Source organism: Microtus ochrogaster, unplaced genomic scaffold, assembly GCF_000317375.1.
Source record: "Microtus ochrogaster isolate Prairie Vole_2 unplaced genomic scaffold, MicOch1.0 UNK17, whole genome shotgun sequence".
In the NCBI taxonomy this organism is placed as follows: Eukaryota; Metazoa; Chordata; class Mammalia; order Rodentia; family Cricetidae; genus Microtus; species Microtus ochrogaster.
In genome coordinates this window covers 3908863-3936696 of record NW_004949115.1, presented here as the reverse complement: position 1 = coordinate 3936696, position 27834 = coordinate 3908863, and the positions used below count along the sequence as shown (strand labels likewise).

General features: G+C 34.7%; 1 protein-coding gene across 1 annotated transcript in view; it reads left to right on the top strand.

Annotated features, from left to right (window-relative positions):
* Nrk (Nik related kinase) overlaps nt 1–27834 on the top strand; it is a 98557-nt gene that overhangs the window by 69249 nt on the left and 1474 nt on the right. Inside the window, exons 17-28 of the mRNA XM_005367370.1 lie at nt 1194–1288; nt 3703–3800; nt 5082–5446; nt 6507–6816; nt 8259–8436; nt 9227–9298; nt 10712–10855; nt 14105–14263; nt 16862–16962; nt 18786–18935; nt 22057–22192; nt 25370–25509. Of these exons, the coding sequence (XP_005367427.1) occupies nt 1194–1288; nt 3703–3800; nt 5082–5446; nt 6507–6816; nt 8259–8436; nt 9227–9298; nt 10712–10855; nt 14105–14263; nt 16862–16962; nt 18786–18935; nt 22057–22192; nt 25370–25509 (1948 nt within the window). The remainder of the gene's footprint in view (nt 1–1193; nt 1289–3702; nt 3801–5081; nt 5447–6506; nt 6817–8258; nt 8437–9226; nt 9299–10711; nt 10856–14104; nt 14264–16861; nt 16963–18785; nt 18936–22056; nt 22193–25369; nt 25510–27834) is intronic.

Sequence of the window (27834 nt, the reverse complement as noted above, 5' to 3'; positions counted from 1 at the left end):
AAAAAAAAAAAAAAAAAAAACAATACAAATAATATTAAAGATACTGCACAGTACAGACAGATGGCAGAGTTCATGTATGATAAGCATAGCCATACACCATTGTTTTTTAATCTTGTGACTTTATGTTTTCACAAGAAACCTGAGGGAGAAACTTGCAAAAATTAAGTCAGATTGAGAGCTCTTTTTTTCTCCAGTCAATGCCTGAGTTACCATGCTTCTAACCTCAAAGAGAAGAAATGAGGTTAGTTTTGAAAAAATTGTTAGTGCCCTTGGATATGATTTTAATATAATTCAGTATATAAAATTTAAACTTGATGTCAACTTGAGAGTGATCAATAACTTTACAAATAGATTTTTAATTTATCAATAACAAATGCATTTCCTCAAAGTATATTTAAATTTGTAAAATGCATAAACTATAATGAACTCACAAACAAAAATAAATTCATAAAATTACTGTAAATGAACCTTGAGTTATTCCTGAAATGATTGGCCATACTAATGTCTTTGTCTGTTATAAACTTAAATTAACAAAAGAAATCCTTCCTAGATATAAAACTGAGAACAAATAAAAGTGTCTACACTGGCATTTAAATTTTAATGGTAAACATGGATGTGCTTATGTATCCAAAGTGTTACCTATTCAGACCAGGAACAATACACTTAAAACATGAATTATGGAAAAATAAGACAGGATAACAGCGGAATATTTATAATAACAAACTCTTTGTATTTGCCATGTGAAAAGTCTATTATACAATGGACAGTTTTGTTTACTGATGTTATCTGGATAATTTTATCTGAATATTACTCTGAACACTTATAGAATATATTATATGTGAAGGAAATGCACGCTATATTGAAAAGTACTTTCTTTTATTTCTACACGTGGAAATTGTTTCTATATCATAGATAAAATAGGTTTAGGAAATTAAAATTGGAAAATAATATCCATGCTCTACTTTTTTTTTCAGTGTGATGTATAATTTTAAGGAAATTCTCTTTTGGCTTTTCGAGACACGGTTTCTCTGTAGCTTTGGGGCCTGATTTTGTGGCACATGCCTTCCTGTCTCTGTGTTAATTTAGTTTGGTTTTCTTTCACAAATGGTTTTAAGAGATGAAGGTAAACCCAATATGCTTATCATGATTATAAACATATCTTTGTTAAACCTTTTGTCTATTTATCATTTTAGTGTCTCTGAGCAGCCTCTTTTCGAAGAAGTTCAGCAGCCCATGGACATCAGACAGAGGAGTTCCCTAAATCCTCAGAATTTCCAAGCAGCATCAGGTGATTCGAAACTCAAAGTTAGAACAGTCAAATACATCGACCAAATATATAACAGCATAGAGTTCAGAACTAAAGAAAAATTTCCAGAAGGAATGAATGAAAAATATTAAGGAGGCCAAGTAGTATTTAAGAAAAACAGTTGATTTGATTTGGTATTTGAGTGATTAGTGGTGACCTGAGAAATGGAACATGATAATTTCCTTTAGTTCCTATACAACATGAGACCATATGTTAAAGAACTTGAGGACTATTCTCCATCTACCCAACATCTATTAGGCTGCATTTACAATATGAGCAGAATAATTGTGAGAATAAGTAAGTTTTATTTGTCATTTTATCTCACCTCTTCAAAATATGATATACACAGTATCACATAAATATGTTTAAATATCACAAACCAATGGCTTTATTTAAAATACACAAAATTAATTGATCAAATAATAACAGGAGTGCTAATCAAAATTTGGTATCAATTTCAATCAAGTATTTTATTAGTGATGTGTGTTTAATGGACTTTAAATTTATTATACCTTTTTAGACATTAGGAAAAATCAAAAAATTGTCATACACTTAGGCATTAGGTCATAAATCGGCATTTTCCTGTTTTAATCATGCAAGATATGTTTAATTAGAGGACATTTTCTGACCAAGCCCTCACATTATTTATGAAAATGTAGAATACAGATCTTTGATAATGTTTATGTCATAAGGGATATAGAAAATCAAACATTCAAATTTCTGAATTTTAAAACCCTTAGGAGACCTTAGGAGAGCGCTATGATGAAAGAATTCTTTTCATACTGCAGCCTCGCATAAAATTGATGGTTTGAAAAGATAAGGCAAAATATTAGGAATGTTTTCCCTGCAATATTTTCCTTCTGGTTTGGTCACGTATAAATTTGCTAATACATGGCAAACACATCAGTTTTGGAGTTCACTCACTTGCCTTTCTGAAATAAACTAATCCCTAAACATTGATAGGAGAAAGAAGAAGTACTGTCTCTGCTGAGAAGCGCTAACCCTTTCAGGGCTGAGCCTCTGTTACGTGTATGCCCCAGAGCATCTTACATTGCCAGCAGATTAGGACATATGTAGATGTGCAGAGAAGTCATCAGCCGCTGAGACGGTACAGTCGCTCTCCTTCCACTTGAAAAGACTTGAAGGAATTGCTTCCTGAAAAACAATAAGTAGCAAGGTTCCAGCACAAGAAGGCAAGAATGCAGATTCTGTGATATGGTATATAACATTTTCAAAAGACAGCAGCACAGCAAATGCAGGGTTTTTAATTGTAATATCTAGATTTAGACTATCTATAGTTAGTGTGCAGACAAAAGGTCAGTAGTATTTATACTTAATACTCCTAGAAATAAACATGGAGCCAGTATTCCAGTAGGATACCTTTTTATAATAAATATGTTCATTTATACTCTACTGAGTTCTAGGCCTATTATGTATTCTCACTGAATTTTTATGCAACTTATTATATATCATATCACAGTTTTCAAAACCTATACTGTTATACTAAAAGAATTTGTATTTTAAATAGAATTATTATCATAATGGAATTGTGCTGTCCAATGTGTCTGTAAACAGCCACACCACTTGTGATTATTAAAATGAAAACTAAAAAGAAAAATTAAGTAAACATTTACAAAGCCTATTTCTTAGGTGTATTGGCCACATTTTAAATGCTCTGAAGCTACCCTGGTGGTCCAGTGGTTAATATTCAGTACTCCCAAATGTTCATTTCCAAACAGACACAGAATATTTCCTTCACTGCAGAAAGTTGTCTCACAAATTACTCTAAAGTTTCCAAATCTATGATACAGAGCTAAGTTTTATAAATTTTTATTATCTCAATCTTCATCTTTATTGAAATATTTGGCTGTTCATAACTTGGTTAAAACTTGGGAGGTTGGTAGATTTCTCAAGTGTGCGCTAAATACTGAAGACAAAAATGCCTTGTAGGTCTACAGCATGAACAAAACCTGAGCCTACTAGTACCCTTCGAAGTGGAACTCAGGACCACAACCACAATAGGTGTTTTGAATGTAACAGAGTTTGTTTGATAAATTAAGAAGTACAACTGAGCTCAGAACCAGAAAACACTGAAAATTATGCCACTGGCAGATACTAACCAAATAACAGAGAAGTAAAATACAGAAATTGCTTACTTCTTAGAGTGACATACTTGCTGTTTTTGACATGATATGATCTATTGATAGTCTATGATTGACTTAAGCTTGCTTGTTTCTTTATTACTGCCGCAATAGATTTTAATATTAACTGATAATTTCAAAATAGAATGACAAAGGCTAAAAGAAAAACAATAAGGTTTTGAACTGATCCACTACACAAACTGAAGCAGTTGTGAAATCACTGTTGTTATTAATGTAATTTTTGGCATTCCATAGAGTCATCTTCTGAAGAGGAGAGTCCTGTGACTAGGAGGAAGTCCCAGTCATCGCCACCTTATTCTACTATTGATCAGAAGTTACTGATTGATATCCATGTAGGTTTATCTCATGATGCATTTATATCTACTTTTAAGATCATTTTGGTTTGTCCTATTCTTTCTGACATTAAAAGATAAAGGGTAGGCATGGACAGATGGTTCATCACTTGTTCCTGTTCCAGAAGACGAGGGTCTGCTTTTCACAATGACTATGGTGACTCATAATCATCTGCAATTCCAGCTCCATATTTAACACCTTAATCTTTGCATACGCTAGGCACACACAGTGCACACAAATATGCATACAGGAAAACACTTATGCCATAAAATATTTTTAAATGGAGAAGTAAAAGAGTTTAAATGTGGTTTATTAGTCTTTATTTAAAAAGATCACATTGTTGGGGAAGTATTCCAAATAGAAAATTCTGATTTTAAAATTGAAATGGGAAAAAGCACTTATCTGATCAAACAATGCTGTATTTTCACATTTTTGTCAGGGTATGTGGAAAGGATGTGTTAAGGATTTAATCTAATGGTTGAATGCTTGCCTAGCATACTCAAGTTTCTAGGTTCAATCCCAGTACCACACAAATTACAAATAGAATATATAGGAAATAATACTGACAAACAGATATTTCTAGAAATTAAGTTACGATCAAGAGGTATAAGTTACATTTTAACTGTTGTTTAATATTGTTCCATACATAATGAGAGAAAATATTAATGAAAATAGTATCTTTTGATTGTATAAGTAAAAGATCACCCTAAACTTTTGTAATTTGCTTTCAGATCATATTATTTTATGTTCACAATACCCATACTTTTTGTATACATGTTTATGCCTAACATAAGAATTACATTTGTATTCATTTGCTTTTTGGAGGCATTTGAAATAATTTAAGATAATATATGGCATATATGAACAAACCTGGAAAAATAATGTATCTATTTCAAGAGTGATACTTTAATCTCAGTGTTAGAATAAAACAAAAGGAAAAAACAGACTTTGTAGAGAGCATCCTATCTGGTATCATGCAGAGAGCATACTACCTGGCATCAAGTGCAAATGTCTACTGCTCAGCAGGCAAGTAGGGTTAATAAAAGAGTGAGTAAATTTGCTATTTGCTATGTGATCTACAAAGTCCACAACTAATTACTAATGTTCGGATTTGGGCAACTCATCTTCACTAAAATATTTGCTCTCTGTATTGGCTGGACATCTTTGTTTCAGTAAGAATATGATTTTAACATGTTTTGAAATGTTGTCGTTTTGGAAACTTCCAATAGCTAAAGAAAATAAGCTATTAGAGACTACCTTAACCTTTCTTGTGCACACAGGTTCCAGATGGATTTAAAGTGGGAAAAATATCACCCCCTGTATACTTGACAAATGAATGGGTAGGCCATAATGCACTCTCTGAAATCTTCTGGGATGATTGGCTAATTCCTACACCTGTCACTCAGCAACCTGAAGAAGATGGTGATTATGTTGAACTCTATGATGCTGGTGCTAACACTGATGGTGATGAGGAAGCTTCTTACGATGCTTATGAAGATAACAATGACCATGTCAATGGCCATGATGACTTGAATAACCAGACTGATCAGGCAAATGTCTATGAAGTCCATGGTGATGGTGACTATGATGATGAGTCTCTTCGTGGCATAGATGATAATCTTGGTGCTGCTACTAATGGGCCAAGGTTGGTTTGTCTCTGTTATTATACTAGATGCTTATGAGTTCAAAACTATTGACATATTTGGTTTATTTTTAAATGTAAAATAACATTATGAGAGTTAATGAACTGTACTTTCATATCGGTATATTCTCAGTATTGTGATTTAAATTTTTCTAATGTAGAACATATAATTCTGAATTATGTATATATAATTTAAATTCAGTTATTTATTAGTTTCTCGATAACTGGGATTGTCCGAGTGTTTCTCTTCAAATCAATGCCATTGAATCTTCTTTTGCTTTAAAATCACTATGAGAAATGAGGTAAAAGATGAAGGATTCTACTACTGTTTGAAAGAATGGCTAAGCATTTCCCAGAGAGTAGAGATGATTTTGTCCTGTATATGATCAACTTGGTATGATATTTATTAGTTTAATTGGTGCAGAAGTTACCAAAAGATCTTCTGAATTTTTCTCCCAAATAAAAAAAACTATAAAGAATTCCATTTTCATACAGATTTTAATTTATAATCTTCATAGGGACATAGGTTTAATATTGTCTCCATGTAAAATGAAGGATTGAGCATTTTTAGAACTTAACATTTATAAACCCTGATTATGTGATTATCTTACTCTAACATATAAAGCCTATATCAGTTGAACACTCTGGTGAGAGTATTGACCAAAGGCCTATAGCAGAGCTGTTTATATACATGTAAATAAAGGAAAATATATGTTAAAAGCAACAGAATACTGAAAATATTATAATATCACTATGGGTTTTATCATTAACATGACTGGAATTTTTACTCAGTTATTTAAGAAAAATGAGTATTTTCTGCTCTAAACAGTCATGTCTACCAAATGATGATGAAGACTTAAGAGTGGCTATCATGTTAATTTAGTATTTAATACTGGAAAAGCATTGAGGATATTTTCACATGTATATAAAACAAAAGCATTAATAAAAAGCAAAAACATTCCTGAGCATAACCTATATGGGTGTGTAAATGTGTAAAATCTGATTTCTGACTTTGATTTGTGATTTATTGAATGGTCTTTCACGAATTTGTTCTTGCTAACAGGGAAAGCTATCGCAGAGAAGGAATACTCAAGCATGGTGGTAGAGGTGGAAATAATGGAGAGCGGGGGGCTTTCGGAGCCTATGGAAACGATGGAGTCCGAAGGTATCGTGGAAACCCTTCTGCTGAAGCCAGTGCAGCCTTTAGAAGCCAAGATGGACATGGAGCCAATAGAGGTGCCAGATACAGAGGAATCAATGGAAACAGGGAAGAGAATGGAGCATATGGATTCTGTGCAGAAGAAACTCACTCACAGGAAGATGGTGCAGGACTGGATCAACATATATTTCAGGAGTTTGAACGTGAGCAGGAGGTAATGAAGCATTTGAATGTATATATCAGCACATGACCTGTAACATTTCAGCTATTCACAATGATTATATTTTTGTATTCCAAATCCTGAAATAACTTAAATATATAATTAAATTATAAGTGCATGGGATCTTCACTACATACAATTTGACGGTTCTTATATACTTCAGGGAAAAAAATCCCTGATTTATTTGGTCATTTTAAGTTAGATCATACATTTGGAGAAGTATTTCAAGGTACTGGTCATACTATTTATAGCTGTAGAAAATATACTAAAAATTTCCAAGTAAAGCATTCATATAGCTAGCATTTTAGACATACACAATATTGTGCAACCATTAGCATTTTGTATTTATTTGTATTTTATAGCACATAAAGTGATGAATTTCATTACAGCATTTTCACACATACTTTGATCTTGTTGGTCCTCCTCTTCCTTCCATTCCCTTGCCCCCTCAACTGTACCTTTTCCTTCCTTTCAAGTCTATGTCACATGGATTCTGTTGATCCATTTTTCCCATTACTCTTCCTTAAAATCTTTCTCCCTTTTCTTGATAATCTCTTCTAGTTCTATACTACACCCACCCACCCACACACACATATTAAAATCTAGGATCTGTGTCTGTCATTAAGAAATGGAAGGATGTTTCTCTCTGAGTAGAATTATATCCCTTGCTATAATAATTTCCATACCCATCCATTATTTTGAAATTTTCATGATTTTAGTTTTCTTTGTGGATGAATAAAATTCCATTGTGTATATGTACATATCACACTTTGTTTTACAATTAATCTATTAGACATCTAGGCTGGTAGATTAAGTCGTCACAAATAATTAACTCCTAATTCTCCACCCGACCTTCAATATTCAATAACCCCACCAGAGAGTTGAAAATTCTTCCACATACTGAATATAGAATTGTCATGCTTGGAGGCTTTTATCCTTGAGTGTCTACTCCATTAATGGAAGTGTGAAATATGGTTACTTAAGGATTGTTATAAGTCTTTTTGTTGTTTTGTTTTCTGTCTTTTGTTTGGTCATTTGAACCACACCCCCAAGGTTTTTCTTAGCCATTTTTCTTGTTTTCTTCTGTTCCTGTTTTTTTTTTGTATTATTTTATTTTATTTTTGTTTGTTTGCATGTCTGTGTTTTACAATTTTAGGACCAAGTTCTAGCTCTGTAGGCTCGTGCTAGCCTAGAACTTGTTATGTAGCCTAGGCTGGCCTAAGACTCATGGCAACAGTTTTGCATGTGCCAGGAATATATGTATGTACCACCAGAACTGGCGCTGTAGTTATCGTAAACTAGGGGATGAGATGCCCCCAGGGTGTGCTTTTTTTCAAAGTAGTTTTATTGGTGTATGCATGTAGGGTTTAGATATTCCTTTCAAACCTTAGATGCCCTGTTTACCAGCTCCCCAATCCTATATCTTCTTATAGGAGTCAGATGGTGGAACTGAGACCTCAGATTCAGTTGCCTTGGATATCACATCCCTTGCACTTGATGGTGAGAATCCCAACGACACAGCAGGGTCATCAGCAACACTGGGTTTCCCTGTCATCCACTCATCTCCCGGAGGGTCTGCTTCTGCCTCTGATACCGACACTGCGAGCGCCAACTGTGAGTATTTCTGGTGCAATCTGTCCATGCTGCATGCTTCCACTTACTCATACAGTAGTTGCTGGTGTGTGATAAATCAAAGAAGTTGAATATTCATATGGTATAAAATGAGTTTGATGAATGCTGGCAAGATGAGTCGGAAGGTAAAAATATTTGCTACCAAGCCTAACGAGTTAAGTTTGATCCCCTAGACCCATTTGGTAGAAGGAGAGAACCAACCACAACATATGTGCCTAAATAAGTAAATAATATATAAGTTTTTCTTTTTAATTCCTCCTCAGTAAAATCTTTTCTTTTTCCTTAGATTTTTGGGAGTCTCGTGTAACCGGGATGACATTGAGTTCATTCTCTAGCTGCTGCTGGCACTGACTTCCTCATCTTCCTGGGATCCCAGCCACTTGCTATTACACCCAGCTCTCATTGACTCTTTATGATGATTAGATTTGACCTGCAATTGAGAAATTGAGTCCCTCATTCAATTATTGCTTTTACACTATAATCAAAGCCACAAATCACATCCATACTCGGCAATTTATTTTAACCAGTATGATTTGTATTTTCTAATGAGCTAAAAATTTACTAAATCTTACATAGAAAATGAAATACAATAAGGAAACCAAACTTTGAGGGTCATCTCCGTTATGAAAACACTTGGCACATTTAGTATATAGATCAGTGATTTGTCTCAATGCCTTTCCCTTTGCAGTACATGCTGGGTTTGTTGAGGTGCCTGAAAACCCCCCTCACCTACCATCTGAAGTAAATATTAACCCACTCTGTATCTTCCCAGCATATAACAAACCACTAATCCATGTGTACGAAAAGGAGTTTACGTCTGAGATCTGCTGTGGTTCTTTGTGGGGTGAGTTTGAGTTCTTGAAACTGAGTTTTGTTTTTGTTCTGTTTTAAATCCATTTTCATGTCGAAAACTTGGGAAGGTTGTAGAAGTAAAACATTTTACCATTGCCAATCAATTAAAATGAATTCATAGTAATTGGTTCACGACTGATTTGGCCTGTTGAATTAATGTCTTGCCCCATTTTATGCTTTTTAACGTGAGTTAACTAGAGTAAAATACAAAATTATACTTCACTATGATTATTTGAAAATTTGAGTTTAATATTTTCTAAGTTTGCATATACTTATTACAAGAAAGGTTTCTTTAGGATCTTGCAATTTTTAAGTGTAGAGGATGTATAAGTTTTCTCTATAAATGTTAAATTTGACAGACTTTTTCAACTCTTTGTTTCAGAATATTAATGATCATAGCAGCAGATCTGAGATTATATATAGGTTGTCTCAAGCAAGTCTACACAGTACAGTACTATAAAATAACTTAACACAACCAGGGTCCAAAGTAAACACCCACTTCTAACTTAACACTTAATGGATTTTAACCCATGTATGATTGTAGATGAGTTTTAAAGAAAAATGCAGGGGACAGAGTCCTTAGAAGAAAATGGTCATCCTCAATGATTTTCTAATTTAGTGGCTCAGATAATAATGCATGATGTAATGTAATTGATGTCTAAGAACCAAAATTAACTGTGTATGTATAGATATATGTATATACTAAATTTGCTTAAAGATAATATTCAGAAGGTCTAATTGATTCTGGAAATGTATGTGACAAATAATAAAATAGTGCTATGTATATATAATATTCTGTATGTCCGATGGCACACTAGACAGCAGGCAATAGAATATTGCTAGTATGTATAGAGAGCTATCTACTCATTTTAATGAAACATACTTGCGAGGAGTGTACATAGCTGAATAGTATGGTGTTAACAAGGCTAATATTAGCCCGAAATGATAAGTCATGTTTGCATGGATTAGCAAACTGCAATAAAAAAGTAATTGTACATACATATTTACTTAAATCTATAGGTAAAGGTTAAGAGGTGTGGAATACACACATACATAGTAGAGTATTATTCAGTTGTGAAAAAGATTCAAACCATGTATGTAGAAAAGTAGGTTATAACTGGATATTGTAATAAGCCACATGTATAAAGACAAACATCACATTTCCCCTTATTTGTAAAATGTTGTTTTATTTTTCTTAAGGTCCTAAAAGTTGAATGGAGACAGGGAAATGGAATAGGATGCAGAGGGAGTGAGAAGGAAATATAAGGGAGGGTGATGTGGGTGATTTTGATTAAATTATGCAATAGATAAGCATAAAAACATCATAGTGAAAACCATTTCTGTAGAATTAATACACACTCATAAAAATAATCAGCTAATACAGCACTTTTCTGTGTCTGAACAGGAGTCAATTTGTTGCTGGGCACCCGATCTAATCTGTACCTGATGGACAGAAGTGGAAAGGCAGACATCATTAAACTTATAAAGCGCAGACCATTCCGCCAGATCCAAGTCGTGGAGTCACTCAATTTGCTGATTACCATCTCTGGTTTGTTTAAGTCCTCAAATTAACCGAGTAATTATGCAGAGTAATTGAACTGCAAACTAGGTTAAAGGCTTTCTTAGGTGAAAGTGCTCATAGGAAATCACTTTAAATATGACCTTTAATTGGGACAGTAGAATCTCCTACTTGTGTTTTCTTATCCATTCACACTTTAAACAAAATCCCTTTGATGTTGATGCACTTAACCTTGGTTGGAGATCAAGAAAACTATGTTTGCATCCGTGAGTAATCTCACGTACAAGGGACTACACTAATAGCCCACCATCTAGCTTTTGATGTGTCCAAAACACAAATGGATGAGTCATTGGGTAGAAGAAAGAATAGTCCCTGTCTCCACGTAATATTACAAGGGCAACCAGACAAGATTATCTATACCTTTCCCAAACAGCAGTTGATTTTCATAATCTTTTATAATTTTCATAATAAGAGCCTGACTCTGAAAAAGCAAGTAAGCTGGTGTTAAATTAATTGTGACTACTAAATGAATTAAAAAAATAAAAGGACAAGACTGCTCCTAGGTATGGTCGAGGAGGTTTACTGTGGATGGAAGGGAGAACATAGCCAGAGGCATCTGGGAGAGTCCAGAGTGGGCATGACAGACTGAACAAGAATGTGAGAGAGAGGGTAGGGAAAACAGGGGAGCCTGGAGTTCAAAAGGCAAAAGAATAAAAGGACTGGTGTAGCCAAAATGGATATACATGGAAGAGAGTGTAATATAAGAGAACATATATGTGGGGAAAAGACAGTCCAGCCCCTGAGCTGGAAGCTTCAGGGTGGGGGACAGGATATGCCAACCAGCAGGTTCCTGTAACCCATAGGGACTGTGGGATGCTGGAAGAACCTGACAGCCAGTGTCTGCTTTGATATGTTAATAAGTATCTTAGTTAAGCCGCTTGTCTTGGGTTTGAGAGCTAACAGTAAACAGGATACTAATGTATCAGAAAATCAAAAGACAACTAATGAATCAATGGAAGTGGTTAACATAAGATTCAGCCACCAAATAAAACCATACCAACCACTGATATTTATATGAATTTTAGTACTTTATAACATATAAGATATATGTGGAATATATATTAGCAAATTTTCATGTGATTGGATTTGATTAATTTGCTTCAAGGTTTGATTAGAGGCAAAACCCTTTAGAGATAAATTCAACTATCATAATATTTTAATCATATTTCATGACCAATCATTTGCAATAATTTCAGGTACACAGAAGCAACATTTAGTTTTGAAAACATCTGGATAGCTTAGAGATTATGCACATCTGGATAAGAGATTTTTGTTTTCATCTGATTTTCTCAAACCCAGACATACCTCTTTAGATTCCTTAAACTTAACCCAAATGTAATTGGGTTTACCCAAATGTTTGTTACTAGGTTGTAAAACTAAGGCCTTGTGCATGGTAAGCAAGCATCCCTCAGCCTACAAATTATTTTGTGTCAAATACTATAAAAAAATCATAGCCGGGCGGTGGTGGCGCACGCCTTTAGTCCCAGCACTCGGGAGGCAGAGGCAGGCGGATCTCTGTGAGTTCGAGACCAGCCTGGTCTACAAGAGCTAGTTCCAGGACAGGCTCCAAAACCACAGAGAAACCCTGTCTCGAAAAAACCAAAAAAAAAAAAAAAACATCGTCAGATGAGGATCCCCAAAAGTCTACTCTGAAAGAAGTTACAAGGATGCAATGTGAAGTTATCAGTAGTTTATTCTACCAATTGAGTATAAAATGTCCACAAGTGTGATTTTCTGAACCTTAACACTTATTTAAAATTCCCCTCTAAAAACACAGTAAAATTAATCACTTTAAAATTTTGCTGATAGGTTGAGCATAGAGGCACACACTTTTAATCTCAGCACTCAGGAGATAGAGGAAAGTGAATCTCCAAGTTTGAAGTCAGCCTGTTCTCAAAGATTCTTATTATTGGGACTTTTATAACAATATTAAAAATGACTAAAAAGCCTGGCAGTGGTGGCACATGCCTTTAATTCCAGCACTTGGGAGGCAGAGGCAAGTAGATTTCTGTGAGTCTGAGGCAAGCTTGTTCTACAGAGTGAGTTCTAGAACAGCCAGGGCTGTTACAGAGAGAGAGAGAGAGAGAGAATAAATAATACTTCAAAAAAGAATAAAGTCATATAAATTCTTTAGTGTTTAAATAAATTTTGTAATGAGGAAATTACAATTAAAGACTATCTCAAAAATTGTCTCAATGGGTTATATTTATGTATTTATGAATATCCATGTATATATATAGCAATTAAGAGAGGCCATAGATTTTAAAGAAAGAAGGGAGTATTATAAGGGACAGCTTGGAAGGAGAAAATGATATAATTATATTATAATCTCAAAAACTAAAAGAAATAATTCAAACATTGTCTCAAAGAGGCTGAGTTTAGGCTGGTGGTTGCCAGTGGCTGGACTGAATGGAAAGAGGGAAGGAAGGCGATAGAAAGCAATAGGTACATGTTAAGTAAAATTTAAATAAGAGTGTTCTATGGTAAAACAGGTGAATGTAAAAAATAACAGATTATGTATCTCAAAATAGAGAAAAGGAAAGTGAATGTAGTCACCATAAATAAATTTTTTAAATATAAGTAATGGATATGCTTATTTCCCCAGTCTACATGAATACCACATTATACATTATAAATATATGAAAATAAGCCTTAAAAGACAAAATTTTTTTAGATAAAAGAATTGAAGAAACAAATAATAAATGTGTCTGATTCATTTATAAACATGCTAGGTTGACAGAACTCTAGAAGATTCATCTCCTGGTTCCAAATGCCCAAACAGTCAGCATTCAGACATCTTATCCATACATATGGGGACCACCACTAGGACTGGAAACTGCTGGGGAGCTATGACTTAGGAAAGTCCAAACAAATAGTCATTGGGTTGGCATTCTAGAGACAGTCTTAACCTATGCTAGCGGAGTATTTTAGATCCACTTCAGATAGGCATAGAGGCAGACAGTGGAACCCAACTGTCTTTTGGAATTGAGACAGAAGATACGAGTATCATGTTAGCTTTTAAAAGTGACTTAATTTAGTGAGCAATTGGTTTAAACGGGTGTACACCCTGCTTCTTTGAATTTTGAATATCTAGGAGAGAGAGAGAGAGGGAGGGAGGGAGGGAGGGAGGGAGGGAGAGAGAGAGAGAGAGAGAGAGAGAGAGAGAGAGAGAGAGAGAGAGAGAGAGAGAATTGAAATACCATCATGTTTTCTTACCAGGTCGCAAGAACAGACTTCGCGTGTATCATTTGACTTGGCTGAGGAACAAGATTCTGAATAATGATCCGGAAAGTAAGAGAAGACAGAAGGAAATGCTGAAGACAGAGGAAGCTTGTAAATCTATTGATAAGTTGACTGGCTGTGAACACTTCAGTGTCCGTACGTCCATTTCACATTTAATATTCTTATACAGTTTATGCTTCCATTCATGTGGAGAGGTCCATAATTGCAAGAGACAAGACAAGGAAAGGAAAGGATTTGCAATTTTGAATGAAAATGTGAGCGAATGTCATTGAGGCATCTCCTAGGCCTCTTCTATGTCATCATACCTATTGGCTGGAATAACTCTTGGAGTTCAATTTGGTTTACTTCTTTCTTCCTTTCCTAGTCGCTCTTAATATTTAAAAGTAATATTTTCCTTACTGTAACTACGTTTGATGTATCTTTAGCAACTTACAGAGATGTATATGATATTTTCTTCCCTTTTAATGGAAATAAAATAGGATCCTGTTTAATACTGACCAGGAAACGTCATAGTGGTGTAGGAGGTTCTGAAAGAGTGTTTCTGTGATCTACTGACTGTTGCTCCTAATACTTTATGTTTTATTATAGAACTTTTTCATATCCTGTGTCTCCTCATAAATATTTCTGTAAAATAGAGCAAGAACCTCTTTTGTCCACAGAATATTGTTCTGAGCTTTCGATGACTATGAAGTAATGTTAGCCCAGTCTATTTCAGTTCTGAAGCAAATCCCCTCTGCTCTCAGTTTCCTTTTGCTCTGAAGCCATTGACCCTCAGAGGAGAATTGGTAATGTAGGTGAAGGATTGCTGAAATCTCTTTATACAAATTGCAAGAGAATATTTATATCATAACTGACTTTTTGTTTGCACATGTGTGCACATATAAACATATAGCATTAAATGAAGGGATTTGTGTCTAGAAAACTAAAGGACAAGATAAACTCTTCTAGCTTTAGATACCACACTGCCGTGCAGTCATACAACTATCATAGCCCCAAAGGTGAAAGATATTCCAAGATGTTAATTCAGCAGTTTATATTGAACAACTTCCTCTTACTAAGCTGGCAATTTTTTAGCACAATGATAGATCTTTATGAGGGTAATCACCTTTGAAATCTGCTTTAGGTGAATGGACAAGTGAAGTCCTTTTTCCTAGCTGAGCCTGTTCTAATCAATAATACTTCTATCCAGGACTAACAAAAATCATTTCTTCCATTAACAGGTAAAATGGTAGGAGAGATAAAATTAAAAAAGAGGAAGGAAATACGATAAAGAGACAGAATATTGGAGAGAATCAGAACAGAAGCAGTATTCTAGCCAAAGAAGAGGGATGTTACATAAACGACCATGTGCTTTGTATAACCTTTACTTTCTCTATCAATAGTGATATTGAAATTATTTACCTACTATGAAATGTAGTTTTTAAAAATGGACAACTCAATAGCCATTACTATGATCTTATTTACATAAAAGTTCAGATTTTAGTCCCCAAAGAGACCAGTATTCCTTGAATTCCATGACAGGCATTCAGTATTTCCTGCCTTTTTCCCTTTCCCACTCTATTTTGTTTTTTTCAAGACAGGGTTGCTCTGTGTAGCCTTGGCTGTCCTGGAACTTGCTCTGCGTGCCACCATTGCCCAGCCCCTTACCCATGTTTTGTCAAATACTAGAGAAACCTTGATCTTCTTTCCTTCTTTATGTATTTGCCTTATCTCAGAAGCTAATATAAATATATCTGTGTATTATGTGGTCTTCTGTAACAGTTTTCTTTCACTTAGTGTAATGCTCCCAAGGTTCACTTGTAGTGTGTCATAATACAACACATGTCAATATTCATTTTTCAAACTCCAGAATATTAATATATTATATAGACATCACTTGTATTTATCAGCGTATCAGTTAGCAGATGTTTGTATGCTTGCTACTTTCAGGCTTCTAACAATAATTCCGCTATGGGTATTTATGTGCATCTTTCTTTTTTTGTCTCTTGGATAGTACTCCTAAACCGTTTTCAAACTAGATGCAGAATTTCCCATCACCACCACTAATATATAAGGATTGCATTTTCTCCATATCCATTTGAATGTTTATATGTGTCTGTTTCTCCTTACAGTATTAGTCATCCTAAAGCAGAGTTAAAGTAGTTCCTCATAACTCAGTGTGCATTTTGTTGTTTAGTAATGCCCTTCCATACATTTTAATGTATTTATTGACCATTTGTATATTTTTCTTAAAGTAAGTACTTTGCCTAGTCTTTTTGCTCTGATGCTGAATAAAGTTGTAGGAATTTTTATACATCCTATATACTACTCATTTTTTTTTATCTGAGACAGAGTTTCTCTGTAGCTTTGGGGCCTGTCCTGGAACTAGCTTTTGTAGACCAGGCTGGCCTCGAACTCACAGAGATCTGCCTGCCTATGCCTCCCGAGTGCTGGGAATAAAAGTGTGCACCACCACTGCCCAGTTTATACTAGACACTTACCAGATTAGTAATTTGCAAATATTTTTCTTTAGTACCTGGATAGTATATCACTTAAATACAGATAAATACAATCTATGGAAATATGCAGTGATATTAATATTGAATGACAAGAATACAGTTCCAGCCAAGTAGCTATTCTAAAAATATGCAGTTTTAGCTCTTAAAATTGTCATTTCATTTGTGATAATAAATATAAACAGCTGAGTGTTCTTGTTAATTCTGATGTATGACTTTTTGTATGTTACCATTATAGTTCAACATGAGGAAACAACATACATTGCAGTTGCTGTGAAGTCATCCATTCACCTTTATGCCTGGGCACCAAAATCCTTTGATGAAAGCACTGCTATTAAAGTGAGTGACCATTTCATTTGCATAATACTGTTTTCTCTAAAGAAGAAATTATAAACAAAATAGTAGTTTGTAATGTAGATGTGGAAATACATACCATTTGGCTACAATTATTGCAATTTGAATATATCATGTCAATAATTATCATTTAACCCCTTTTTAGAAAATCCACAGGCGCCACAGCAAGGGAGAGTTTGAGGGATGTCCCCAACCCTTCCCCTTACAGGACATCCCCACCAGCTCCTCACTCCCATTTCCTGTAGTCAACATGAAGATCTTCACTTCTAGAGGCCAAAACACAGGCTTCAGGTGCCACCTCAATAACTTGAAGCTGGGAAAGTCCCTGTTCTCTCTTAGTGGGGGGTGGGGAGTAGAGGGAAGGTAAGAAGAGATGTGGAGATACTAAGGAAGCCACATTGGAAGGGGGTGAGAAAAGCCTGCTCCAGCTATCAGTACAATAGGTGGGTGGGGGAAGCAAGTGGTGTCTTGATTTCTTCTCTGGAGAACTGTTCTGGGACTTAGCGGGTAGGCACAGCAGTGTGCTTCACATGTAAAGATTTCACTGCCTTTTATGCATCAGCTCTGGAAGCTAGCCATCTAATGGCCCAAATAATCTGCTGCTGAGTTTTTCCCTTTCCCATAAATTGGGTTCTATTTAAATAGGATACATTTTTACAAAAGGCAAGTAGCTATTTTATCTTGCTGATTAGAGGCATCAGAATCACTGGAAGCATTTGTTAAATATTTGGATCTCAGACCCAACTCCAGGCTGAATAAGTGGTTCTGTAGTGGGGCCTGAGAACCTGATTTTTAATAAATGTTCCCTGTGATACTGAACTACTCAGTCCACCTACAGATTTCACAAAGCTCTTGTAGAAACACATCCTGTAGACTTCAAGGTATTCATGAAATACATTTGTATTTTAGATGAGGTTCTATTTTTAGGCCAAAACATCATCTATAGATACACTGATCACGGTAAAACACATATGAATTTTCCTCAAGAACTATTTGCACTGTTTGCACAGTGTCCTCTTTGTAGAGAGAATGGCTGCTATATAGACAATCAGTCTACCATGATAGATATAGCATCCCTGATCTGATCTGCTTAAACTGAGTCTTGGTTCAGCTGTCAACATTTGGACATGTGTTAATTCTTGGGTGTCTGCTGGCTTGTCAGCGCTACCTGGTATGGAACTGGAAAACAAAGAGATAAGTACCAACAATAAGTCTAGCCAGTTCCTGTCAACTTCTCATTTCCATTTCTGATGCTCACCTCATAACCACATTATTGTGAATCCTGTGATGTGATGTGTAAGCTGATCTTGGCAAAGAATCCTGTTTGCCTTTCTGTTTGCTTAGACTATAAAACATAGGAGTCTTCGAGGATAGTCTGTCTACCATAGGTTAACGTGTATGGCCTTTTTCATTCCTTACCAAGTATGCATTGATCAATCAGCAGACTCCGAAGGAGACTACATGTCCTATGAAGCCTATATACGAATATTGGCAAAAATAAAGGCAGCTGATCCAGCGAACCGGTTTAAGAGACCAGATGAGCTCCTTCATTTGCTGAAGCTCAAGGCAAGCAACTTAAGGGCCACTAATGAGAGAAAAAGGCCATATGCCTGAGGGTCATAACAATTTGGTCATTGTAGCTTACAGGAAATCATAGGTTCAGTTACCAGGATCATCAATCAATCAGCCAATCATAAACAGCCATCTGAGTTTTATAAACTTGTAAATCTAGCAAAAGAATAGGGAAACCTTCGCCTAGTCAGAATGTCATTTTGGCCTTTGGGCCATGTTTGCTTTTATATTTTCAGGTGTTTCCAACTCCTGACCTTAAGCCAGTGACAGTTGACCTGGCTGTTGGTTCTGAGAAAACACTGAAGATTTTCTTCAGCTCAGCAAATGGTTACCACATCATTGATGCAGAATCTGAAGTTATGTCTGATGTGACCTTGCCAAATAATGTAAGATAACACCTTCAGATCCCTTGGACTTACTGTAAACACTTTGAATTTTTCCAGTTATCAGAACTCTCAAAAGTTTAAAGTGTAACTTTCTTTCATTTCTTTTACTTTAAAAGTGATATTTATTTTTACTTCATGTGCATTGATAGTTTGCCTGTATGTACATGTGTTTCTGAGGGTGTAGAGATCTAACAGGTAAGCATATCAGAAAGTGTTGCTACATAAATAAGAATCACTAATGCTTTCATTTTCCAGGTATTTAAATGCAGTCTGCAGACAGATTTTGTTTGACCATAATGATTTTCTTATTAATGAATAATGTAACCTTTAAAATCCAGTTATATTGATTAATCAGATCTGTTCATCTCAAGCCCACACCACCATCTGGTCATTGTCAAGTGGAACTCATTGAGGTCTTTCTCCCTTTAATGGCTTTGTGTTCTACATTCTCTATCTGTTTATCTTTCTGTATTTAGACTAATTGGCCCTAGGATACTTTTCAATTGGCTTTAGAATTTCTATACCCTGTAATACACTGTGTTAAGAAATCAATAGAATTACATAATTAAGTGTACTCCCCTCTATATTGCATTTTCTATAGACTATAGCAAATTACTTTAAAATTCATTTATGATATTCATTATATTTGGGAATTTCTGACAAAAAGATTCAGCATTTTTAAAGTAAATGCTCTACAATTTTAACATGTAAATAGCAGTCTAGATCTAACTTGCGAATGGTTGTGAAAACACTCATCATTAATATAAAGAGCTTGACGAGAACATCATATCACACCAAGTGCATCATACAAAATATTTATCATGGAATTGATGACTTTCCTTGTTGAAAATTATATTTAAAGGAATGCCTTTACCAGTTGTTGTTGTTTTTTTAGTTTTTTTTTTTTATTTTGATTTTTGGTTTTTGTTTGTTTTGATTTTTGCTTTTTTGATTTTTGGTTTTTGGAGACAGGATTTCTCTGTAGTGTTTGGAGCCTGTCCTGAACATCACTTAATAGACAGGCTGGCCTCCAACTCATAGAAATCTTCCTGTCCCTGCCTCCTGAGTGCTGGGATTAAAGGTGTGCGCCACCACCACCGTTCTTTTTCTTCATCTCCTTTAAGATACTGAGCTTGCTGAATCTTAACATTTCAGCAAGCTTATCATTCTGTATAACATTTGTGTGTTTTAAGTCACTCAATTTGTGTGATATCTTGAACATTTTAGGAATATAGCATGTCTCTAATAATGCAATTAAAACAATTACATAAAACAATCAGAACATTGATGAAGACATCTTTAAAGGCATTTTGGTGAAACTGGCAATCATTAGCTAATGACCCAGTGGCTGCCTATATAGACAATTTACACTGTTTGTACTGTGAGAATATTAAACACAACCTCAGTCAAACCCACAAAATCATTTTGAAAAAAATATATTTAAGTTGTCTCTGTAGCTTCCTGCATCTTATTTATCATCATAACAGATAGCCTTTGTTCAGAAGCCAGTTCAATAAAGAATACTGGAATGTTGGCTTAAGTTAACACTTACTGAAAAATCCAGCCAGGCATCTTAGTGCACACATATAATCCCATAACTTTGGAAGTGTAGGCAGGAAATTTGGCAGTATTATTACTAGCATTAGCTATTTAGCAAATTTGAAGCCAACCTGGGATATACTAGTCACTGGTTTGAAAAATAAAATCATTAAAGAAGTTTAAATCTAAATAATGAGCAGGGAAATTATTTGCTTTAGAAAATCAGTTAATTAACTTTAGAAACGAGAATGAAAAAGGAAGAGATTTCACAAATCATTTTCTGACCTAATTAGGATCCCTCATATATACGCAAACATATTTTTAGACAAATTCCCTAGTGTCTTGACCCACTAAAATAGAAAGGACTCTAATATAAGGGGGAGGAGGCTGTCTCTAAAAGAGAATGTCCTAAAAATAATATTTTCTCCAAAGTGCTAGTTTACAAAGGCTCTAATGTTACAGGGAAGCCACGCGTGCTGACGAATATGCCATTCCTTCAGCAAGCATCCGAGAAGCAAGGGAATTACCTCAGAGGCTGTCTGGATTCACAGCACTCCCTTTTTATTACAAACAGATTTTCTTGAGACAACCTTATTTCTTGGATTTTCTTTCATTTTTTCTTATCTGGTTTCTGATTCAACTGCTCATGCAAGTGCCCAGGGAACGCATTAAAATTGCGTTTCGCCTCTGGATTCCCATTTTAGTTTTGAGGATTGTTGTTGCTGAGACATGGCCTCAAGCACTTGGCCCGAGTACGCTGGCTTTGGCAAGTATAGTTTCTCATCTTTTCTTTTCCTGTAACTTGCTAATTTGGAAAAACACACTTTTAAAATTTTATCAGAGAAGGACTGTCACTGGCATAATATCTGTGCTCTAAACAAATTTTGTCTTGTTTATGAATCTAAAAATTTAGAAATATTTAGTTATCTCGTAGTATTTCCTTATTCTGCCAACCAACACTTCTGAATTTGTATATTGAGCCTATGGTAACATGTGACTTGAATGAGACAGTCTATGTTTTCTTGAATAGGGGACAAATATAATTAAACAAGCCATAAACAGTATTAAAAGTTTTCTCTTAAAACATTTTAAGCTCAAGTTATTTGAGGGTTATTTTCCCTTTATTCACGAATTTGCTGATGATCAAGAATTATGTATATGATTTGTTACTTGGCTCACATATTCATTATGAAAATATTGCTTAATTTTGGAAATGAATTTTAAATTCAGAACTGTATTATTTTTCCTATTACAATAAACAATACTTTCGTGGAATTTCACAATATTTCACTGTGTTGGAAGTGCAGCTTTACTTATTTTTTCCAAATTATTATACTAAGCAAAAGTAGAGAATTAAATCAAAGGCTTCATGACATAATAAAAACCAACTCTTCTCAAATGTTTAGTTTATCTCATTCTGTTGAATTTAGAAACAGAGGTTACCTTCCTTCCTGCACGTTGAACATTTTTTTGGTCTTCAATTAAAGGCATAGTTGCTTCAATTAATGTAATAGTGATAAAATTCTGGACTCAAAAATCTTTATAAACATAGTACCAATCCCTGGCAATCATTATATCACAGAACATCATCATTTTACCTGATGGCCTGGGAATTGGCGTGATGCTCTCTTTCAATGCTGAAGCTGCCTCTGAGGAAGCAAATGAACAACTCTACAAGAAGATCCTTGATGTGTGGAAAGATATACCATCTTCCATAGGTATGTACCAATTTTTTTTCTCTCAGATGAGACCAAGAAGTTTGAAGAGTATAAAATGTATCCTAAATAAGGTTTCCAGAATTTTTTTTCCTTAAATCACTGGTGGATAATTTAAAGTCTTGCACATTTAAAAGGGACTCTATTTTGTCTAGTCATCAATGTTCTGTTTATAGAGTAGTATTTATTTAAAATCAGTTATATAAAAAGACAGATACTGCCTGGAATACCTGTTATTTGCCACCCAGGTAGGTGGCAACATAAAAATCCATTTTTTTTTCTGACCAGAACACTTTATTTCTCTAAACAGTCTAGGGCTTCTGGTTTGGGAAATTATCATAATCTGATATTCTTCTGTATGTTTCCAATGTTCAGTGGCTAGAGAATAAAATACATACCAATAGTTAAAATGTTAGCATGGGTAAATGGTAGAATGATAAGATGAATGGCAACTCCCCCGCCGTGTGTGTGTGTGTGTGTGTGTGTTTGAAGAGACAGTGGGTTATACAAAATAGATGGAAAGGGAAGGGTAAAAAAGCTGTTTGTCCAAACAGATAACAGAATCTTCTAAAATGTCTGTACAGTGGGTTGAAAAGTGACACCCACATTATTTTAATGACCAGTTTGAAAAAACTTATTTTTGGACATTTTTTCTATGGGTGATAGTTCTTTGCATTGGATCTGCAAAATCTTTTAATGTTAAGAATTGTCCTGAAGCTGGGCGATGGTGGCGCACGCCTTTAATCCCAGCACTTGGGAGGCAGAGGCAGGCAGATCTCTGTGAGTTCGAGACCAGCCTGGTCTACAGAGTTAGTTCCAGGACAGGCTCTAAAGCCACAGAGAAACCCTGTCTCGAAAAACCAAAAAAAAAAAAAAAAAAAAAAAAGAATTGTCCTGAAAACCTACCCTAATTTCTTAAAACAGGTAAGAATTCACAGAGGGTTTAAAACCATTATAAATGACAGACACTTAATGCTTATGGTACAAATTGATAAACCTAGGGCAAAAGGAAGTAAAAGCGATGAGTCATGTTATATCTTTTATAGTAATACTTTTAGAAATAATATGTCAAGTAGAAAGTAGTGATGCAGCCTAGGGAAAGAATGCATCCCCAGAACCTCAAAAAGTATATGAACCAGAAATGAAAGTCAGGTAGCCAAGTTCAAATGGGAAACTGAGCATAACCCTAGTATTCAAGCCACTAGGTAATCACAGAGTAAAAGGGATCTTCAATGTCTACATCATCTCTGGTTCTCAGGCAAGAAAATTTCTAACCTAGATCAAAAAGCTAATTTCGCTTGGTAGAATTTGAAAGACACGTATATGTAAAACAAATTATAGCACTATAAACCCATGATGTTATTGTTTAGTGCATATTGAGAATATATTACAATATAACACTACTATCAATGAAAGAACTCAGTCTGTTTTCAAACTCCAAACACCTTGCTCTTAACAACTAGCTTAAATCCAAATTGTCCTAAACTAAAATTTACATTTCATTAATCTATGATGTTTTCAATAACAAGGACAAGGTTTTTATTCCCAAATATTTGTACAGAAGTTTAAGAATTATAGAAAATTTTACCAAAAATCTCTACTTCAAGATTTCAGAAAACAAACTAGTTTAAGTGGATGTGTGATGATATAAACACTGGGTATTGGACTCGGTAAACAGGCTGTATTAAATTAGAAAGTTTGGCTCTGTATGGCTGTTAAGAAGAATACTATTTTTATATAGTAGTCATGTGAGTAAAATACTCAAATTTATACATGCTAATTCTGTTACTAGTTACTGTAAGGCAGGCCATTAGTTCTTTGTATTTCCTGTGGCAAAATTTAATTAGGACCCTATATTACACTAATAAAGTTATTTCAGAACAGTTATTTTTCATAGTCAAAATATCATAGTAATTTAGAAAAAAATTGATATCAAAATCATACAAGTAATAGTTTTCATTGTAGTGAAAACAGGGATAATACATGCTTTGAACTTTTCTTTGAGGTAAGCTACCTTTCTCCCAGTATGCATTTGAAAGTTACTTTTACAGTTTACCTAGTCTTCCATAAGTTATTTTATGTAAATTTAATGTAGAATACAGCAGGTAAATTTTGGTTTAAACAAAAGTACCTGGGAGCATTTGATAAAAATGGGTGATTTTTTTAAATATAAAAGACATAGTTATAGTGACACCAATTTTCCCCCTTCAAATAAAGGAAAATAATAGATTAAAGAATTCTGCTCACAGTCATCAAAGTGCCAGATTTTGTTGTGTTTTACCTGCAGTTAAAATGTTTGCGATTTTAAATGTCACAATTTACTTTATGTATGTAGTTTTAGTCCCTATAGATTACATAAAGAATAGTAGCTTGAAAGTCAAACATTTAATAATATTACTTCTTTGGCCATAAAATACTTCACAGAATAACGGAAGTATATGGATGTTTAATAATAAGCACTCTGCTTTCAGATAGTATTTTCATAAATGATATTGTCACAAAGGATTATAAAACAGGCAAAAAAACAAGCCTAAGAAGTTTAAAATGCAATACCATTTTCCTCGACAACTACTCTGAGTTCTGCTTCTAGCAGGACAATTACTCAGTAACATTAGAGTGACTCAAGTCTGTTGGAGGAGCAAGCTACCTGTTGCTTCCTGGCCATCTGGCCAGCTTAGACCCGAAATAATCACATAGAAACTGTCTTAATTAAATCACTGCTTGGCCCATTAGCTCTAGTTTCTTATTGGTTAACTATTACATATTAATTTAACACATTACTGTTAATCTGTGTATCACCACATGGCAGTGGCTTACCAGCAAAGTTTTGGCATGCCTGACTCTGGCGGCTCCATAGCTTCTCTCTCTCTGCCCTTGTTTTAATTTGTCTATGAATCAGTTTTCCATGTATACTACAATATGGCTCTTTATTGGGACTCCTCAACCTGTATCTGGTGTGACACTGCACTTCACCAACACCGTTACCATTTTTTTAAATCATGGGTTGATCAGAATGTCTATAAACAAAGTTGTCTATGGTCTTACAATATCCTAATACAAACATCAGCAAAGATCTAGCAAGTCAATGTTGATCACTGTGGGATCTATAGATAATGACTGAGTTTTACCTCACTTCTACAAAAACTAAATGGTCTTTTGATATTTCCATTTGTATTATAGCTTTTGAGTGTACACAGAGAATCACCGGATGGGACCAAAAGGCTGTTGAAGTGCGGTCCCTACAGTCCAGTATTCTCGAGAATGAGTTCAAGCGCAGGTCAATCAAGAAACTGAGATTCCTGTGCACCCGTGGTGACAAGGTATAGTTTATACCCTTCAGTAAAGCAAAAATAAACTAACCATTGACACTAATTAGACTTTCTGACCTTTACCTTTTGCTCATAAATATTTAAGAATATATTTTTTAAGTTGGCACACTATTAATAAAAACAATTTTCTTTTTTGCAGCAGAAATAGATTTGGTAAATAATGTAATTTTGTTTCAACATAACCCCATTTCAAAGTAAAAATCTCTAGTTATATTACCATTAAATTTTGATATTTTATTTGGCATGAACTTACATTATTTTTGATCCAAAGTCATTTTTACTTTCATACCAAAAAATTTAAGAAAATATGAAAGCATGTCTGCCTCCTTAGGATGATTTAAATATTTTGGTTTGATTATCATAATTTAATCACACATACCAGTGATATTCATTGTGATATTTCAGTGCATGCCATCCATGTGAACTAATCAGATCAAGCTCCCTTCATCTGCCTTAGTCCCAACATCATTCTGAACTCTAGATAGATTTTTTACCTTTGATATGCAAAATAAATCATTAATATTTTGTTTTTGGCTTATTTCAATTAATATAAGTTCTCTAGCTCTATGTAATTTGCTGCAAATGCATGATTTTAGTTTTGGGTGGGTTGTTTCGTTTTGTTTGGTTTGGTTTTCTTCAGTTGATGGGTACTTAGACTGATGCAAAAGTTACTATAGATAGTGCTCCAATAACCATAGCGTACAAATATTTCTGGTAGGCTGGTACCCAATTGGATATATGAGAACCAGATCATATGGAAAGCTTATTATTTTGTGTTTTTATCTGTCTGGAACTTTTTGAGCTGCTCTTATACCATTCTCTATGATGGCTATAACAATGCACACCTACCAACAGTGCGAGAAATTCTTTTTTGCCATCTCCTTACCAGCATTTTCTTTGCTTTTTGAAGATCTTCCATTTCTAGCTTTCAGCATATTCCAAGAATAAGAGAAGGAAGAAGTGCTTACGTTTGTTAAATATATAACTATATGTTTGGCTTTATGGTTGCTATTTTAGAAGCTGTCTCAATTATATCTTCACAAGTAGGTATAATGAAGACTACAGGAAAGAAGATAAAAATTGAGTCTTGGAAATTGTCTCTGAAATTTGATCAGTGTTAACTGTTGAAAATAGCTAGATGGGAAATTTCATCAATTCAGTTAACATTTTAAGAAATAATGCTTTGAAGAATTAATCTTAATAGAAATAATAATCATTACCTCAGATTACACAGAATTCAAGTTACTATAAGGGAAAGTGGGGCAAACTTGCCACATGTCAAGGAAAGGTGCCCGATTTTGGAATGCAATGCTAAGAACCAGGATTTGAGGTCAGAGAGTTAGGGTTGCAGTTCTGGCTCTGCCACCTAACAAGATGTGAGAACCAGAGAAGTTTAATTGATCTTTCCTATGTTTCTTTTGTCGGGGATAGGAAAATGCTGGACATGGAACCCAGGATCTCACATGTGCTATGCAAATACTGTACCGTTGGGTCACATCTCCAACCCTTGTTTTATCTCTCTCTCTCTCTCTCTCTCTCTCTCTCTCTCTCTCTCTCTTTTTTAGTTTTTCGAGACAGGGTTTCTCTGTAGCTTTGGAGCCTGTTCTGGCACTAGCTCTTGTAGACCAGGCTGGCCTAGAACTCACAGAGATCCGCCTGCCTCTGCCTCCCGAGTGCTGGGATTAAAGGCGTGTACCACCACTGCCCGGCTTTTGTTTTATCTTTTAAAAACTTAATTCCTTTATTTCTAAGATGGAACTAGTAATTACTGTTTGGGAAAGGAAGATAAATCTCTTCCACAACAAGGATGTAGTAAGCATCTTATAGAGGATTCGGCACGTGAAATGTGCTAACGTTAGCTGCTCATTGTCAGCATGCCCTACTAAATAGAACTTTGAATGATGGAAGAAAGCTTTGATTTCTTTCTGATATTTATGTCTGTTCTGTTCTGATTTTCTTTATTATGGAAGAACCCATGTTTGTACACCACGTTCCTCTCTATTCCATTGGGTTTCATTCATTATACCAAGGAAAGGAGGAAATATTACAATTCAATTATAATCTCAAAAAATAAAAACAAATTTATTCTAATTCAAATTGTCTTTTAACACAAGGAAAGAATTTTTGCTGTCACTTGCGACTTGTGCTTATATTTAAGAAGTTATAGGGATGTTCTACCTTTTATGGTTTTTTACTAAAGTGAAATGAACTTGTATCCTTAAAAGTAGAAATTTTAATTCCCTTTCTTCCCTCCAAACTCTCTCATTTACTTCTCCCAGCCATTCAAATTCATAATCCCTTTTCCACTAATTTTTA